The sequence below is a fragment of the Pagrus pagrus genome (genome assembly GCF_965226575.1).
Source record: "Pagrus pagrus genome assembly, chromosome: 24".
Classification (NCBI taxonomy): Eukaryota; Metazoa; Chordata; class Actinopteri; order Spariformes; family Sparidae; genus Pagrus; species Pagrus pagrus.
In genome coordinates, this window is record NC_140206.1 from 7,959,015 (window position 1) to 7,978,307 (window position 19,293).

At 44.2% G+C, this 19,293-nt stretch overlaps 1 protein-coding gene across 8 annotated transcripts in view; it reads right to left on the reverse strand.

Moving 5' to 3' along the window:
* Positions 1–19,293, reverse strand: part of LOC311253320 (histone deacetylase 4-like) — a 65,618-nt gene that overhangs the window by 24,191 nt on the left and 22,134 nt on the right. For 5 of the 8 annotated variants that reach the window (XM_084347202.1, XM_084347203.1, XM_084347201.1 and 2 more), the window contains exons 3-6: positions 15,320–15,388; positions 6,524–6,831; positions 1,919–2,069; positions 380–503 (exon numbers count right to left, since the gene is read on the reverse strand). In XM_084347202.1, coding sequence (XP_084203328.1) covers positions 380–503; positions 1,919–2,069; positions 6,524–6,831; positions 15,320–15,388 — 652 coding nt within the window. Of the gene's footprint in view, positions 1–379; positions 504–1,918; positions 2,070–6,523; positions 6,832–9,682; positions 9,788–15,319; positions 15,718–19,293 lie in introns of those variants that run through there. The other 3 variants (XM_084347207.1, XM_084347200.1, XM_084347206.1) reach the window with 3 other exon arrangements.

The following is a 19,293-nucleotide window of genomic DNA, read 5'->3' on the forward strand; positions in this document are numbered from 1 at the left end:
ATTCCCATCTTTGTTTTACAGCCCTGCCCGATCCATCTCTCAGTCAGGCTCATATAGTGTGGCAGGTGAGGAAGAGTGGACGCTCGGTGACAGATTAAGACACAGTCCAATACATTATTCATCTGCTGTCAGGGGGAGAATTTACAGTCCGTACTTTTAAAAGTAGCATCTACTGTATTCAACCGCTTACAAACATTTACAAAGTGTTGAAATACAAATATATTCAAATGCTTTTCCAGCTCGCAACTGACAGGAGTGACAGTGATTTGTCAACGCGAGACAGCCTTCAAGTTTTTTCTTTTTACTCTCCGAGTTAGCGGAGTCAAATCTAAATGCATCTACTTTACTTTTCTGTGCTTAAACAATAACGGGTCCTCACCGGTACCAGTAGGGAGCGTCATTGGGGGGGCCTCCCTGGTTGAGGCTCCGCTGGGCCAGGGCCTTCTTCTTGTTCAGGACAAACTCCTGGAGTCGCATCTTCACCTCAGTACTGGCCACGGCACCTGTGGAGTGAAGAAGTAGAAGAAATTGAGCAATAGGAACATTTACTATAACATGTTGACTGTCTTAAATGTAATCTCACACAGATATAAATGAAACCTGAACAGAGACGGCTCGAAACATAAGTGGTAATGTCCATTTAAAGCTGGTTTATTAAAGGGGCACTGTGTAGTTTTGGAGAAGAAATCCAGTACCAGTCCAGCTATAAAAAAACAAGCAATTTAAGGACATCACCTTGGGCGTCGTAAAACTAAGATTGACATTTAAGAGAACAAACAAAATAAATAATTAAATAATCAGCGGTAGATTCATTGATGATGAAACTTCTTGACATAGCCTTGGAGTCTGATTACCACAACTAGAGGATTTTTAAAACAAGGATGCTGGAAAAAGAAATAAATACCACGCAAAATGCTGAGAAACTGACCACAAACCACAGCCGCTCAGGTACACGTGAGAGCAAAAACACTGAGCAATCCCTCTCGACTCGCACGGATGCAGCCTCGATCTGTAACCACTTTCCATATAGTGTGTAAACTGCTCTCAAGGACTCCTGTCCACTCGCTTTCAATGAACTGTTGAGAGACATCCAGCAGGCAGCGGTAATAACTTGGCTTAGCCCTCGCCAAGGCCACCGGCTAATACAGCTCGTTTACCACAGTAAACACACAGGTTCTCCAAGTAAAATGGAAATACACGGACAAGCTCGCATGGACAGAAACACACAAACACACTCTGTGAATACTGATCTCAACGGTCCTTTCAACCTTGGATCATTTTGTATAAAGAGGTCTTGCAAAAGCAGACTGATGGTCAAAATGGGAAACTTTTTGTCTGTGGTCCGGCAATGGATATCTGTCTCGACAGAACACAAATGAAGAGAGTGCACACAATAACTAGATGCTATTTATGAGCTGGTGTTTGTGTCTTATTCTGGTTTTCCTGGTGAGAAATATTTAGTACAGAATTTTTGACAAGAGGTGTGAAATCCTCTTGTTTTCATTCCTCCAATGTTTGTTGTTGCTCTTTATGTGTGAATACATGTTCCACTGAAGGTGAGAGAAAACAACAAAAAAAAACCACAATCTGAGTTCGGTGTCAGACTGAGCTTCATTTTTAAATTTTAAGTAGGAAAGAGGTTTTGTGTGATTTTTTTGTACTTTGGTAATTATGTTAGACAGATCAGAAATGCGCCAAGAAAACAGGTTGGAGCTCCTCCAGAGTAGGGATGCACAATTAATCAAATTATAAGCAAAATCACAATATGGTCAAGTGAAATATCCAAATCAGAAGAAGCTGCAAGAAGTACTGTAGTGTTGCAGGGTTAAAAAAAGCTCAAAATGTATTTATTTCTGTATGTATTTAAAATTTTGGTCCTCACTTTCCCGTTTCCCATCCTGTGTCTGTATCTACTTACTCTCTTGTCCCCTCTCCTTGTTCTTCAGCAGCAGCAGCTTCTGCTCCCTCTGCTGCTTCTCCAGCTCCTGCTCCAGCCGGTGGTTCTCCATCTTCCTCTGGTGCTCCAGCAGCTCCTGCTGATGCTTCAACGCCAGGAGCTCTTGTTGCTGCTGCAGGTAGAAAACATCAGACTCACGTCAGCAAAATACTTAGTCTAATAGAAATCTGACTCATATTTGAGAGATTGTGGAAGATAATTGCTGGATAAATGCTTAAAATTGCATGCCCCCGAGTTTCTGTTCTAAAAATAATCAATTAATTGCTTCTGTTTCGACATCTATTTACATGCCACTCCTGGTGCGCTTACGTTGACATCTGAAATAATTAAGTCCGACAGCTGTTTGAGGCAATAAAATAAAACCTTTGCAATTCCATAAAAAACCTCAGGCCACAAGCTTAATCCTTCAAATAAACATAAACAATTTAACGAGGGATGAGGCTTTCGCAAGACACATAATCCAATCTGCTCACTTCCTCATCAATCCAAATAAACAGAGAAGAGCATCTGCTAAACGCTTTTAATGTAAAAATCTGTCCTCCTCAGGCCTTTATATGGGAGGAACAAGCCCGACTGTGGCTTGACGGTTTGTCCTTTTAACCAAAAGGTCACAAATAAAAGCCCAAATGCGCTCTTCGTCCCACTGAAGAGTCCTTGAATGAGGCCCAGAACGCACAGTGAGTCACTGAGGATAAGAGCACCAATTAAATGCTACAAATGCACACTGCTCTCACCTCCTTCGTAGCCTTAATACATGTCTTTGACCTGAGGCACCACATAAAGTGTCCAAATTACTCTTTAATGTCTCTGTAATATACAATAAATAGGCGAGCTGTCTGTGCTTGCACTCCATAACGACCTCTCTCTGACGTGCCTCCTCTCTCCACCCCACATCATCGCACACCCAACGGCAATATTTGATCAGTTTACTGTAACTGCGCGTAATCAACTTCTGATGGCATTTTTAAACACCCCAAACAGACGCTCAGTAGCCGGGACATGCTCCTGTGTTTACCGCCGGGGCAAATCAAATGTTTGAGACAAGCCTGTGAATACATTAGTGGCTGAAGGTGAGAGGAAGGTGAGGCGGGGCTCGTGAGAAAAGCGCATCGGCTCTCTGGCCCGCTTCCAGCCCGGAGCCTCGATCCGTTTTTTGTTTTTTTTCTTGCCTTTCAATCAACGTTGGGGATAGGGGATTGAGTGGGTGGGAAGACTCAAAGTAACCTCTTCGCCCACATGCACACACACAGACCCCTGAGGCTCCACAGACCAGAGATGTGCACACACACTTTCTCTTTTTGACTAGAAGAGCTTCAGGATAGCTCTCACTTTATCAGAGCTCCCTGTTGTCAACATGTTTGCAGACATTTGAGTGTGTGTGGAAGCATGCGTTTGACTGTGTGTTTGCTGATATTTGAGTATGTTTTAATGCCTGTACGCCGGTGTGTGTGTGTGTGTGTACACACAGGGGCTGTGAATGGGGCTGATTGAGGCCGGGCCTCCCTGCTCCGGCTGTGCGTCACTGGTCTCCACCTGAGTGGTCCTGCAGCCCCACCACAGGCCAGACGGCCCTTCAGACAGCATCACTCATCCCTCTCAACATCACCGAACGACCCTGCAGAGGAGACTCAACGCTCCCGCAGTACAGACTGTAATAGTCCTGAAAGAGTGATGCATCTGCATCAGGCTTTTTTCATTACAGATGGTCTGGAGAAGTGCTAACAAACTTGATGATACCAAAACTCTGTGATACCGACAGAAAGCAAGGAAAACAGAGTGTAGTAAGAGAGGAGGACATTGAAACAGAAAGGAAAGAAGAAAGGAGAGCATAAAGGGACAAGGAGGACAAGAGGGGAGGAGGGAAGGAGCAAGTTGGAAGTAGGGAAGCAAGAAAGAGAAGAAAAAAACAAGAAAGCACGGGAAACACAATGGATGAAAGGAAAGAAGAGGTGGAAGAAGGAAGACAAGATGACACTGAAAAAGAAAATAAAGGTGATCGGAGACAGGAAGAAATTAAAGAAGATAAGATAGAAAAGACGGAAAGAAAGAAGCCAGGAAATGAGTAAAGAAGGAGAGGAAACCATGAGTGGATAGAGACAAGAAGACAGGAAGGAAGGGACTACAGATAAAAGACAGAAAGAGAGGAATATATGCAGTAATAAAACAAAACAAAGACAGTAAGTGATGAAAGATGTAGGTGATAAACAGGAAGTTAGGAATAAAGACAGAGGGAAAGAAGTAAAAGGTGGTGAGGGAGGAACAGAGGACATGATGAGTAAAGAAAGTGAAACCAAGGGTGACAAAAAAAAGACTGAGGGGACTAGTAGGAGTAAAGAGAAGAAAGAAAAAACACAGCAAAAGAGGAAAGAAGGAAGAATAAGGGAGGATAATTAATGCAGAATTAAAACAGAAAGACACTAAAGAAGAGAGCGAGGACAGAGTTAGACAGGAAGTCATGAATGAAGAGGAAATACAGAAAAACATGAGGAGAAGAACCACGGAAAGGAAGGAAGGAACAGAGGAAGGGAAAAAGAGAGGAGAGAGGGGGGACAAAGAAAAAAAAAGACAAGACAGAGGAGACATAGAGGGAAGAGAAGAAAGAAACATAACAGGAAGAGAGGAAAGAAGGGTGGAAAGGGACAGGAAGACAGGAAGGAAGGAATAAAGAAAGAGACAGACTCCTCCAGTCTGAATCAAATGATTACATTCGAACTAATGTAATCCTGCGCGTTGCAATCTAATCTCCTGCCCCCGTGATCCATTTTTAGACATTTAATTCAAAGTCCTGATAAAAAAAAGTAGTTCAGCTGTATGTGAGCGTTACAACTCATGTTACAGCAGTCAAACTCTCACACAGAACAAACACTGGAATATTTTTACATGACATTTCGGCCCCACAGGAGCTCTCCGGTGCTCTCAGGGGCCCCGATGTATTAAAGCTGCAGAGTGTGGGCGTGCTGATCTAGATTCACTTTGTATTTCCAGGTCACTACGATACCTTCATCTGTTACATGTCATGTAGCGCTCCATGTGTGCAGCACAAAGTGCCATTTTGTTTATTATCCAGAGGCTTCACGCTCCTCCTGAACATGCAGTATGTATTATTAGATGCTGATATTTAAAGTAAGGCTACAACAGGACGGGTGCACAAGAGTGTAGTTATGTAACACACCACCGGCGTTACAAAAGTCCGACTTTCACAGGTTTTCTGAATCCGAGGACATCCTTATATTGCTGCTATCCATCCCTGAAGTTGAAGTAAATGAAGGCAAAGTGCCTCCTTGTTCTCGGCTCCCTCTTTACTCGCAGCACAGAGATTTAAAGCTGACAGAGCTGCTCTCTGTTGGCGAGTTCGCTCTGTTAATGAAGAATCCTGTGGCAGACTAAATTAAGAGCTGCCTCTGCTTTGTTTCCTAAAGTTTTAAATAGGTTTGGGCTGCGAGCCTGCCACTTGGAGGAGTTAAATAAAAACTTGGTCTGGTGCTTTTGTGCAGCTTTAACTGTATTTGTTTGTGGACGTTGCTGGCTGCTGTTGGTCGACGGCTTTAATGATTGATGACGCCACTTTTCCTTCAGATAAAGGTCAATTTCCCTTGGTATACTCAATCTTTGACGATGATGGCATGCTCTATGCTCACATTCAAAACCAATATTTACGACAAACGCTACCATTCAAAAGTTAAATTAGATATGTAACTGAGAGGAATACTAGAGGAACAGGTCCACTTTACAAGTCGATGCTGACAATGACCATGGAAAGGGCAGAAAAAGACAGAGACACCTCTGAACATCTTCAATCTAACCACTAAGTAGAGTAAAGAGGCACCGTTGCGGTTCACTAATGATCTGAGATCACTTGGACTGTAAAACCATATTTAAAATCAAACTATTCTCCCCTGTCATGCACAACTGTGGAGGAATTGACTAAATGGGAGTTTAAATCTTTGAATTATTCATCTTTCAGGTGTAAATAATACATTTTCTGTCTGAATTATACAATTTTTATCTGTTAAAACAGCCATTAATGGAATCAGATCTTGAACTATGACGACATCGACTGGTGTAATATCCTTGAAATGTCTGTGACTGTACTCATCTCATCTGTGCTGATGCCTGGAAATTTGACTTTCACAAATCAATTTATGTTATAACTTTTTTACTTTACTTTTATTTCAGTTTTATTTTACATATCCAGTTGTGGAGGACGTTTTGAGATCGAAACACACAGTGTATAAGTGCTCTGTAGAAGTGAAAGTAGGAAAAATTAAACGACTCATTACACAGAAGAGCCAGTTACAGAATAATATATGTTATATTATTGAGTTAAACTATTGATGCATGCATACATTGCAGCCATTTCTAACTCGGGAAGATAAATCTACGATAATACATCACAATTTAGTAGTTGATTCATTTTTGTAGCAATAAACAGAATCTGCGAGCTAACAAGTAACTAAAGCTGTCAAATTAAAGTCAAATAAAAGCACAATATTTGCCTCCAAACTATATCGTAGTGACATAAAACAGAATTACTCCAGTTACCCGTCAGATATGTAAATTACGTACCTTAATGTGTTCCTGCAGCTGGGCCTCGTGCTGCCGGGACAGCTGCTCGTGCTGCCGCTGGAACTCGGCGATGAGGATCTGCCGCTGGATCTGCTGCTTCTGCTTCAGGGTCAGCAGCTCCTGCTGCAGCTGCTGCTCGCGGACCGAGGCCGCCACCCCGCCGGCCTGGCCCGGGCAGGACGACTGCTGACCGGGCGGGGAGAGCGAAGACACCTGCTGCTGCTGCTGTTGCTGGTGATGGTCCACGCGCAGGTCCATGGGGATGGCGGCCGGAGGGAGACGCAGGGGAAGCGCCGAGTTGATGTCCACTGCAGGGGAGATACAGAGAGATGCTGGGAGGGAGTTGTAGACACTGTCTGTCCTTTTTTCTTATCATTTTACAGTTTGCTCCAAAATAACATGTTCCTTTGCGTCGCATTGATCCTACAAGGCACCTTGGTGTTTGCACAGTTGGTTAGTACAACTGCAAGGAGAGACTCTGTGTAGCTGAGTGGGATTAAATCAAAGCTCTTCAAAATGTTTATAATGGGTCTGCCTGCTCTGGGATGCAGAATCGAGCTTTATAAAAAACTACATACCTGTTGGCACCAAACTGCTTCAGCATGAGCATCAATTGTGAAGCATCAAAGGGTTTCAAAAGAGATTCAACGCTTTGTGATTTTTAATTAATGCCTGTTCTCATATTCAACAGCCTTTCTACAATCTTAGTGAAGGAAATACATAGTTGCATGAGAGAGGTCGTTTTGTAGTTTTCAACTGACATACAGTATAAAGGAAACGGGATAAAACTGCCAGCAAAACTTAGCAGTAACATAATAATGACCATCATCCATAAGTGGTAGCAGCTGGCAATGCAGTTTAGCTCCCAGTCTATGGTATAGTTTGAATCCTTCATGCTCAACCCACTATTATGGCTGTTGTGACTTCAAATAGATGAAAGCCAGCAATTCAGTTTAGCGTCACCTTTTTAACAAACCCTAAAATATTCCATATCTTTCATACGTAACTGGTATTATTCCAATTTTTAAAGCCAGCAATGCAGTTTAGCGTCAGGTTTTCAACAGCCACCGTTCGCATCCACAGTTTCTTCAAAATCTCTATCGACTATTCAACAACTTTATCGGATTATTCTACTAAAATGCAGCTGTCATGAATGTCCTATCTAATACGCTCGGCAAAAAACACAAACAGCGATATCAGAGCGATAAATCAAAATACCCAATATTAACTATAGTCATGTGCAACATGATAGATGCCCCTAATTGAGAAGTATTGATTGTTATTTGACCGGCGATCCCAAGCAAAAGGTCTAAATCTTTGATATGTGTCAAAAAGTAATCAATCTGTTCTCCGTTTTTGAAATGATACAAGATAAAGGAGTGTTTTTCAATAGCTCACCCTGACCTCTGACCTCCTCGTGAAAGAGAAAATAACAGGGGAATCATAAAGCTTTACGCAGCATTGAAGCATCTGCAGCAATGTCAGATCTGACCGTCTTCTGCACACACATACACACACACACAGCCTAGGACTGATGCTGCGCTCACACATGCTGCCCGGCGACATCTGACAAAGATTGCATTGACCCGGCGAGGTGCAGGCCTTGAGCCGCTTCAGCCACCCACAAATCACTGCACAGGAAGCCTTCCAATCACGCAGCTTCCTCCCCATTAAATCTGAATAAATAGGAGTCGATTGGCTGATTATTTACCTACATGTTTACAGAGAGCGCGGCGCGAGCCAGAGATACTTACCTGGAACTTTGTGTTAATAAAGAGGCAAACATCGCTGGCACACTTAATAGCTTAACATGAGGAAAATACACGGCAAGCATTATCCTGTGGCAAATTTACACTTGGGTGCAACCTGGAGAGATTTCTTCAGATTATTTTTAGGACGTCGCACTTGTACCCAATCCAAGTGTGAAAATACCTTAGGACTTAGGACTCATCATAAATACACTTTACTGCGACAAACTGTCTTGAGGGACGTCTGAAGAAAAATATACACATCACCGGAAAATGTGCTATCTATTCCTTCCCATTTCACAGACACTCTCTCTTCATATATCATTCTCAGAGATGTGCCACGATTGAAAAATAAAACCATAAAGCATTCACAGACCATCCTGGGAGAGAGTCTTTCATCTTCAGGCTAATCCTGCATCCAAACAAGCTCCACTATTTTATGTTTTCGTGCAGCAGGTGAGAACGCGGCAACAACATGCACCAGGTCCCTAAGGACTGCCGTCATGTGAGGGATGACAACAACATATGACTCAGACGTCCGCACGGTCTTGCAATCTCCTTGCAACGCGTCCATGGTGAAATTAATCTATTTGTTTCAACCCACAGGACATGAGGTTTGACATTATTTTGTCTTCCGCTATTAATTTCCATACGGGTAAAGGTGCTACACGCTTTTTGCCATTTGTGAATCTGCCTAACGAGGTACCACGATACTTAATTAAATGCAGTGACGCCCTCAGTTTTGGCCCTTGCTCGTTTTGGAAGCAACGGCGGTTGCAGTTTGGCAGTTGATGAAGGAGAGACGGGGGCTCGTTAGTAAGGACTATAACTCCTACAGTCCTGAATCACTCTGTGGAGAAAGTTTGAGTTTTGACGACAAGATGCTGGATCTTGAAATTATAAGAAACTTTTTCTTTGGCTTCTTGCAGTTATGTCACGAATGCACCTTGATCAGTATGAGTCACTTTGCAGTTTGAGATCCTCAGTCTCCCTGACTATTCAGGAGGCTGAAAGTGGCAAGGACTCCATATTAAGTCTTCAGGGTCAGTTTAAAGCTGACGTCAAAGATGAACTCGCTTTGAATGGTGACTTCCGGGTGGAAAAAAGCTGCATTTTCTCTCTTTTTTATAACTAATAAATGAATTATTTGTAGTCAGACGTGTAAGAAAGTAAAAGAAAGACAGCACAAGACACACGTGATTATGACTGAAAACAGCAGCCTGGGCTAATGCGAATCCATAACTCACACACACACAATCTCCACCCGTACAAAATGTTCCTACTCGACACAAACAGCCCCGCGCGCACACAAGCACAAACACACCTCGCATGGCATCCCTGTCGGCGCTAATTGCTCGCAGCACAAAAGAGGGAGATGCAGAAACAGAATCAGTGGTGTCGTTAAACGTACCCATCAGTGCTCTCCTCCTCCTCCTCCTTTCAGCAGCTTCCTCTCTACGTCCTCTCCTCCTTATCACTGCACCTCCTCCTCCTCTTCCTCCTCCCTGCTTTCAGTCTATGACAGAGAATGACAATACACTCTGACTTCTCCTCCTGCTCTCCACCTCTGTCACTTTTTGCTCTAGCTCATCCTGCTCTCCTCTTTAACCTGATGGGCGTCTCTCTCTCTCTCTCTCTCTCTCTCTCTCTCTCCTCCCCTCGTCCCTCGTTTGCCCAGTGGTGACATCACAGGGCAGTCTCAGGCATGCAGCCTGTTTATTCTGCAGCTCTCTGCTTTTCCAGGAACCGACGTCACACACACACACACACACACACACACACACACACACACACACACACAGCATTCTCACTCTCTCTCTCCTCACCCTCTCCGCTCTTTCCCCGCTCGACCTGCTTTCCTTGCTTCTAAGGCCAAGGAAAACCCTCCTCGCCGGTTGTAGTGCATCAAATATCTCCCACACACTTGCAGGCGTCCCATTCGGCTGCATGTCTCCTTTGGCTTCCCACCCCCCCCCCCCCTCCTCCCTCTACTTATAATAACCATCCCTCACTCTCCCTCGCTCTCTCTCTCTCTCTCTTTCTCTATCTCGCTCTCGTGCGGTTTTAATACTGTGTGCTCAAATTCCTGGCCTGGAATTTGCCTGCATTTCCCAAACAAATAAAGCCACAAAATGGTTTCAGGTGAAGCCGAGTAAGGACTTTCCCTGCAGGGAGGCTCCCCTGATATTTAAATACTGGTGGATCGTAATAAAATGAGGGATTAGCATCAAACTACTGTTTGTGATTTTTCTATTTCGCTGCTGTAGTCTCTTATGTTGACATTTATGTTGGAGAATGCCTGGACAGACGTCGTCCACAGCAAAACAGCAAAACAGCGTCGCAGCGCTCTCCTGAACGACTGAAGTAGATGGTTTCAAAAACGTATAAAACAACGAAAGAAAAAAGACTCGACACGCAGACAAGCCTGCGCTCTTACGCTTTAAGCTTAGCAGCTAAAGTATATATATTGGGCTTGAGCTGAAACAGTTAGTTTCCTAATTTATTTTGTCAATGCATGAGAATATTAATTGGCACTATTTTGATTTTGATTGATTAACAATTTACACGTCTTTTCAAGCAAAAATGCAACAAAATAAATTGAGTTCCAGCTACTGACAAAGTGAGAATTGGTGATTTTTCTTGTCTCAACTTGTTTTGTACTGTTGGCAGGACGCATTCAAGCAATGTTAATATGCATTTTTCACCATTATGTAACAGTTTTTGACCAAACAATTGATCGCATAATGAAGAAAATAAAAGGTTAATCAATAATGGAGCTAATGATTAGTTGCAGGTCAAGCTCATTAAAATGCTCAATAAAATACAGCTACGCAGATTTAAAAAAAACAAGGAGAAAGCTCCTCTCTCAAAGGTCAAAACACAAGCACAACACCAACTTAATTACCCAGAATCATTGTGGTGTACAGGCCGGTTATAAAAGACAACGATGGCCGATAAAGATAAACTCTGATATCAGCACATTTTTGTGTACAAGCTGTGACGTCAAACACGTACCTCAGTTTACTGATGTGCACCAGATAGACGACGATATGGGGGCACGGAGAGAACACCAAAACAAAGACAAACGTGCCGTCTTGCAGGAAACCAGGAGAGCTTCCAAGAGTCTTGCACAACTGACAACCTTACCAGGAACAACAGGAGTTTGACAAGAGCAAAGACTTCGCTTCCAGTTTGTCAAACTCATTTTCTCTGCAATCTGAAGTGTGAAGGGAAACAGAGAAAACCTCGCATTTCTCGTCTTTCCTTTGAGCGTTTGAAAGTTTCCTTCAGTTTGATCTGGAACATTTTTTAAGCATGAGAGGGAATCTCCGCGACATGACTTGAACATCTCGTCATCTCAGTTATTTCTTTTGAAGCGTTTTTTCTTCCTCCAGCTCCATCTCTGACCTATTACTCCTCCGCCACCTTCTTCTTCGGTAGGTTCCTTGCCTCGCTACCCTCTGTCCTCCTTCTTCGCGCCCTACAGTATCCTCGGGCCCCTGCTCTGCGTCCTTTCCTCGCTCAGTCGCTCCCTCCCACCTTTCTTCCCTCCATCTCCCCGCAACAAATCACAATCTGTTTACAAGCCCTCGGGCGCACTCCACAACTCTTCTGGCTCCAATTGCAGATCTATTTATACCAGACAATGCAGAGGGCTGGCGTCTCTGATTTGAGACTCGGTTCGCCGAGTGTATATCCCACGGTCTGACTGCCTGAGCTCAACACTCGTTAGGCTTAATAGATGTCATACTGAGCCGAGCAGAGCTGTTGAGAGGGGCCTCGGTGAAATGATCTTTTTTTTTTTTTAAACATGCAAAGAGATGACAAAAAAGAGGAGATATTCTGCACAGCGCTTCACAGTGAATTTAGCAGCAGGGCGAGATGAGAGGCAACAAGTAGCACATCTGTTGATGGGGGGAAAATAGCTGCGTCCCGCTTCCTGATTGGTCTCCGAGGGCGGGTTTGGTGAACATCAGCCTACGTTACTTTCTCTCTCAGCTGCTCTGAATTAGCCTCAGTGCAAGCTCAAACTCTCTGAGGCGATAAGAGCTTTTCCTGGTTGTCTGATTTTGCCAAAATGGCAGCGTGACCTCTTGAAAAACAAGACTAAACTCCCTGAGAGGAAGAGGGAGGGACGTGCCGAGGTGCAGCGAGTCTCGTTCTGCCAAAAAGCGAGCACTGACTTGTCGCCGTCTCAGTGACATCATACAAACGGTCTGCAGCACCGCAGCTTAAGAGGAAGGAGATGGGTGAACGCGAGGTAGAGACATAACACGTGAGACGTAGAAGGGGGGGTGACGTGTGAAGGTTGAGGGGCAGTACGTGCAGGAACGTGTTCGGTGCCATGAGGATACTCCGGACTGGTTGTACCAGATGAAGAAGCCAGATCCTACCTTGTCCCGCACATACAGTTTATCACCGACACTAATGATTATTTTTATCATCAATCAATGCGTTGAGTCATTTTTGGATTAAACCTCCAGACGTTCCCTTTACAGCTTGTCAGTTCATGAGGATTTACTTTTCTTTGTCTCTTGGTTTTGGGCCGTTGATCAAACACAATAACCAATTTTCAGACATTTCATAGGTTTGCTATCAAAGCTACTAGCGCGATTTTTTTGGTCGATTGAAAAGAAGATTAATCGCCAACTATTTTGATAATCAATTAATCATTTCAGGCATTTTTTCAAGCTAACGTGTGACTTATTTGCTGGTCCCAGTTTGTTAAATGTCAGGATTTGCTGCTTTTCTTTCTCATTTATGAAAGTAAATAAAGAGTCTTTGGGTTTTGTGCTGTTAGTTGGACAAAAGAAGAGATTTAGAGACATCGCTTTGGGCTTTGGGAAACTGTAATGAGCATTTCTTTCTGCTTTTTGCTTAAGAATTAAATGTCTTTTGGTTTTGAGCCGTTGGTCAAACAATACAACCAATTTGAAGACTTTATATAGACAAACAGAAACATCATCTAATCTGCTGTAGACTTAAAATTTCGGGTCTATCAAATGTCTGAAAATAAAAGTAAAAAAAGACGGTTATTCCAGAGGTGACACCTTCAAATTCACTGTTTTATCTGACAACACCCTCAAACCCAGAATTATTGCATTTAACCAAGAAAAGCAGGATTATGTTGACACCTGAGAATCTTGATAATGAGTTTAATGATGAAAAAGAAGATTTACCAAAATATTTGGTAAATCTCTTTTCGAGGAAGCTTCTCCTTCCTCGTCATGAGGGGAAAGTTGACGGTAGACCTGCACGATGTAGTTAAATGATACTGTGATTAGTTCAGAAATGTTGCGATATTATTTATTTGCCTGTTGGTTGATCAACATCCGAGTGCATAGATCGACTATACATGCCTTTTCATTTTGGCAGTTTTGGTCCTCTATATGCTATCAGTCAAGCTAAGTTTGAAAGTTTTTTTTAAGCCGGGACATCTCTGCAGCACTACAGTACTTCATTATAATGCTATTTTGTCACAAGAATTACCTTTATCAAAAAAAGGCAGCTTCTTGGTAATATTCGATAATATTTCTGTTAATAATGCAGCCTTAGTTAATCATAACAAAAGTTCAAGGTGTCAAAAGAGCAGAGTCACTTAAAACAACCCACACATATGAGGTATTTACTTTGAGTCATGAAGCTCCTGCAGGTGCAGCCACCACAGCTTTGCATCCCAAACAAAAAAAGGCGATGTGTGTTGGAGCTTTAAATGCATCCACCAGGATCTGATAACACACAGATTAGATGGCAAAGCATTCAGGACTCTTTCCATGCAACAATTGCATTTTCTATGAGGAAACTACCCTGGGATGTAGCGGTGGGATGCTACAGAGTGCAGCCTAAATGCTGTTAGACAGGTGCACTCTCCTCATCCTGCGAGGAGCCGATCCAAACGCTCTAACAGCGTGGAAGTCCCAACAGCTCCGCATCCAAGACAACAGATTTCAAGAATATCTGATGAAGTCACTCCAGTGAATTTAAATATTTTAACAGCCTCGCCTGAGGCGCGCGGAAAATGAACCCCAACAACAACACGAGAGCACATGTGAGGCTTCGGTAAGGTCCGGGGACGAGAGGGAGACACTTTGGGTCAAAGTAAAAGAGGAAGCTGTTTTTTTATGTGCTCTTTCCAAAGCAACAGGCTGAATGAGCTCGTTGCTGCTTGATCCACCTGCTCGCTGCTGTGAAATCATAGAAACAGCAAGCAACAGAGCAGCATGGGGAGTAAATTATGAATCACTCTCGTACTATTTTCATTATCTTTTAAGGGGAAAATCCAAATTGTACTCCGTAGTGAGAAATGAAATTCACAGAAGAGTTTAAGCTTCCTCATTATGGAATTAGATAATGCATTATGCATATATTACCTCAGACTCATTTCTCCTTCAGATTACCTCATCTCCATCTGTGCCCCTTACATTTCTCGCCTCCCTCTATACTGCTTCATTCTCACTGGATGTAGAGAAAGCTGTTGTAAATACAGTTTGACTGTGTCCTCGCAAAAGGACACCTAAAACCTATTCTGTTAACATTTTCAGTCATCAAGGTTAGCTCTGATATTTCTGGGATGTTCTCGGGAACTTGCAAACACATCAACGAGATGCACAAATGCTTGTTTTGCTGTATATTTTTGGCAGCCGCTCCTCTTGAGACATCAGCAACAGTTTTCACATAAGCTCACAAACAGAGCGCCTACATTCGGGGCGTCTGTATTTCCATTCAACAAAATGGCACTGTGAGATAACTGCATCACTACAGCGAATGGGAGAGTAAGCGTGGATTCTTTTGAAGACTTTTTGGAAAACGCATCACTATCAATGAGATAAACCATATTTTTGAGTTACAAGTCACAGTGCTGCTACCTAAGAACAGACATCTTAAAAGTGTAGGACACATCAATAATTAGAACGAAACATGAACGACAATCGGACACATCTGAGGAACACACAAAGTCACACAGGATGTGGTTAATAGTGAAATCACGTAGGTGCACGCACACAGCACATGCACACATACACTAACAAACACACATAGAGTGTCCAACCTGTTGGGATGTGGTTGAGCGCCGATGTCTTCAGAACGTCCAGCGGCTGCTCCTTTCCCAGGATCCCCTCTGTGGGAGAGAGAGCACACTCCGCTTCAAATATTGTCCGCAACATTGAGACGAGCTTCCAGTCACAAACCTGCTAATCAGGCAGTTAAGACCACAGTCCGAGCGAGCGGGCTTCAGGTCATCTGCAAAGCCGCGAGCACATGCCGCGGCACCGCTACCGCCGCCCGAGCGAGTGCCTGATCCATGACCGGCGAAAGCTGCGAATGTGTCGGGATGCTGGGCTGCAGAGGTGCTCTAAAATTTGCTGGAAATCTGAGGGATACCGAGGGAGCAGCCTTCATCAGCTCGTGTGTGAGTTCAGTGTGCGAGAGGAGGGATGTTGGGCTCGACTGATACTGCCTGTGCTCAGCATAGCAAATGTGGCTGGCAGCAGCAGAGAGGGATGAGGAGGGGGGGGTGGCGGGGGGTGATGGAGAGGAGGGGAGGGAGGGAGAGAGGTAAAAATAGCTCACCCTTTTGTGTATAACAGCACATGCAGAGCACGCACACACAACGCACACACATGCAGACACAAAGACACAGTGCTGTTGCTCCTCTCCTGTGTTTGTGCGTGTATGAATGCATGTCAGTGTGTGTGTGTGTGTGTGTGTGTGTGTGCATGTGTGTGTGTGCAAGTGTGTAGGCTGTAATTATAGTGGCAACATGAAAAGGCTTTTGTAGCTGCCGAGCCCTGGGAAGACATGGCTATAAAAAGCAGAGCGACAGAGAGGGGGGTGGTGTAGGAGGGTGAGGAGGGGGAGGAGGGCGCATCGGGGGAGAGGGGGAAGACGGAGGTAAGGAGGGGAGAGGGGAGAGAGGAGAGGGAGGCGAGGAGGATGAGGCGATGGAGGAAAAACAACGAAACGGCGCAAAAAAAAAGGGAGGATAGAGGAGAGGATGGAATTGACATGCAACATCAAATCTGTGACTACTAACACACACGTTCTGTACACATGTATGTATTTTTAGGCATCACGAGCACCTGATCCATATATATTCCGAGCACAAGGCTTAAAGACATCTAAGGCACGCAAACATGCAATTATTCCTTTGGATGGGAGATGAAAAGCCATGTAAAATCCCTTTGGAGGAATAAAAGAGAGGAAAACAGGCGAGCGTCTCACTGTGCACGATCTATTTCTGGAATTCTCTCTGGACCAGACTGGCACATACACACAGATACACACACACACACACTTAATTAGCCATGAAGCTGGAGGATGCATCGCACGCTGATTATGTGTGTATTCGTCTCGCACCACCTTGCATGAATGGCTGCACCCCTGATGCACCAATCCCTGTGAGGACTTGGGTGTGGACCTCGATCATCACGTTCGGTCCTGTTCAAACGGCTCTCAACACACATTTGTTTATTTACCATAATCTTCTCACCAGTACCTGCCACATATTTCTGCTTGAGGTACTATGGTGTTGAAAAAAAACCCAACCTTAAAACAGGTGCAACTGAAACTCCAAACTTTTACAAGACACAAGTCTAACTTGCGGTCAATCCCTGTGAGGACTTGGGTGTGAACCTCGATCACCACGTTTGGTTCGGTCGTGTTCGAATGAATCTTGACACACTTTTATTTACCTAATCTTCTCATGAGTGGCTGCCACATACTCTGCTTGACGTATTATGATGCAGAAGAAAGCAACAACCTCAAAACAGGTGCAATTCGAACTCCAATCTTTCGCGGGACACAGGCAAAACTTGCGGTCAATCCCTGTGAGGACTTGGGTGTGGACCTCGATCATCGCGTTCTGTCCTGTTCAAACGAATCTCGACACATTTGTGTATTTACCTACGTCTCCTCAGCAGCGGCTGCCGCACAATGCCGCTCGATTTATTATAATGAAGACGCCGGTCAAACCTGTGGTCTCGTACAAACACAATGTGTCATGTTCCATGTAAAAAGTTCAGGAAATACTGCAAGAGCAGACAGGTGGTCACGCCGCCTCCAAAACAAACACATCAATGATAGCTGATATCTCTTGACGAGCCTATTCAAATGGCGCACACACATCACAGGATTTTGCAATGGAAATGAGGTGCATCTGTGTGTGATGACACCTGTGGCTCGGGGGGTAATTCTATGCCGGTTTTTGCACAAATTGCCGGTAGCGGCTTTACATCTCCGACTTAAGTGTGGGGAATTAGGGGGACGGATGTCTTTGTCTGTGGTTAGTTAGACAAAGTGTATAAGCTTTCAGTCCAAACCGCGCTGTTGATACCTGAGACGCACAGGTGTGTACGCACGCACACATCCAACAAGGACATACACAAGAACGACACACACTTGCATAGGAGAAGTGCCCTACACCTTGGCAACATGCTCCATCAATCTTGAATGTAGCCTAGTTACCCAGCAGCCCCCTCCTCCCTCCAGCTCCCTCTCTCCTCCCTCCTTCTCTTTCTTTCTTTCTTTCTCTCCTCTCTTCTCGGTCCCACTAGGCAAGCATTGGGAGACGGGGAGCTATAAATAGCCTCAGCTAGCCTCAGGCGGAGAGTCAGTCGACTCGAGCTAATGCAGCTACCGCTCGTCGAAAACACGCATGTTATGATCTGCGCTGTTAACGGGGAGGGGTGCAGGAGTAACGAGCTAACCGAATGGTGGAGAGCTCAGTCCGCTGCATTGCATGAATGTAGTTTTGTGACAGCATGGAGAGACGGAAGAGCTTGACCCCCGGTCTGCACGCTGTATGTTGACAGAGGCCTTTGTTATGTAGAAGAAATGAGATGTCTGTCTGTGCCTCTGTGGCGTTTACAAAGACAGAGACAGTGACAGAGAGAGAGAGAGAGAGAGGAAGGATGCTCCGGCCTCATTACATTCAGTGCACTTCCGTTCTGGCTGCTTCGTCCAGGGTGACTCCAGTGAGCAAGGTGAACCAGACAGGAACAATACGATTAATCAAACACGCCTCTCCTTGAAGAGCCTTTTCCTCTGGGTCGCAAATTTGCTTCCCGAGGGCACCGGCTGACGTCATGGCGACTGATAAAAGAGAATGGGTGACCCCTGTGTGAGCCGCCACCAGTTTGCGTCCCGTGAACAGTCGGAAACAACCGTTTGACCCTCATTTCATGCTGCTGGTAAGTTGGAAAAACACAGCGGTAATGCAATTTGGCGTGGCGTCTCAGTGTTTCTTTGTACTTCTCAGCGATGCCGTCATTTGATATAAGATCACAAATTAGTCGGGAATTGGTGATTGTCTGTTTCAAGTCCAAAACACGTTAAAGTCATGAGGTCAGTAGACCAATAAAGAGGCCAAAAACTACAACTGCAGAGGGGATGGGGCTCTCACAAAGGGTAAGCCTTTGAGAGTTGCAATGCCAGCGTTAAATCCGTTCAGATTTATACATTTAATATGACCGTGACTGTCGGATAAGCATTTGAATGTGATTTATTAGCTCATTAATAATTGTGTGACTTTAGAGCTACTATTCAAAAAGCAGCAAAATTTATGGGCGTAAGCTGCAGCTTGATTAAGAGAGAGCCATTAAAGCAAAGTGGAGGTGGATAAAACCTGCGGAGAAGCTGACACCTTTGGCCCGTTTGATTAGACTTTAAATATCTGTGTGAAAAGTTAACAGACTGATTTCTGTTCTTCTGGTATTTAGTCAATCAGGAAACTGAAATACGACTTTGACAATCCGATTTCTGACTGTTTTCTGCATTTAAATCTGTTGTAAAAAATGACTTTTTCCGTGTGATTTCAAGCTTTTGAACATCAATGGCAGAAAGCTGCATTTCTAACCACACAGGTCGAGCTGTGAAAGGTTTTTTCCTGCTCTTCCCCCAGTGCATTCTGGGATAGACTGCGGCCCCCTGAGGTGCAGCAATAATTAGCTATAGAAAAATGGAAAGATTCATGAATTATTGAACTGACCAACACACACCACTTTGGACATACGCTATCCCTCCCTA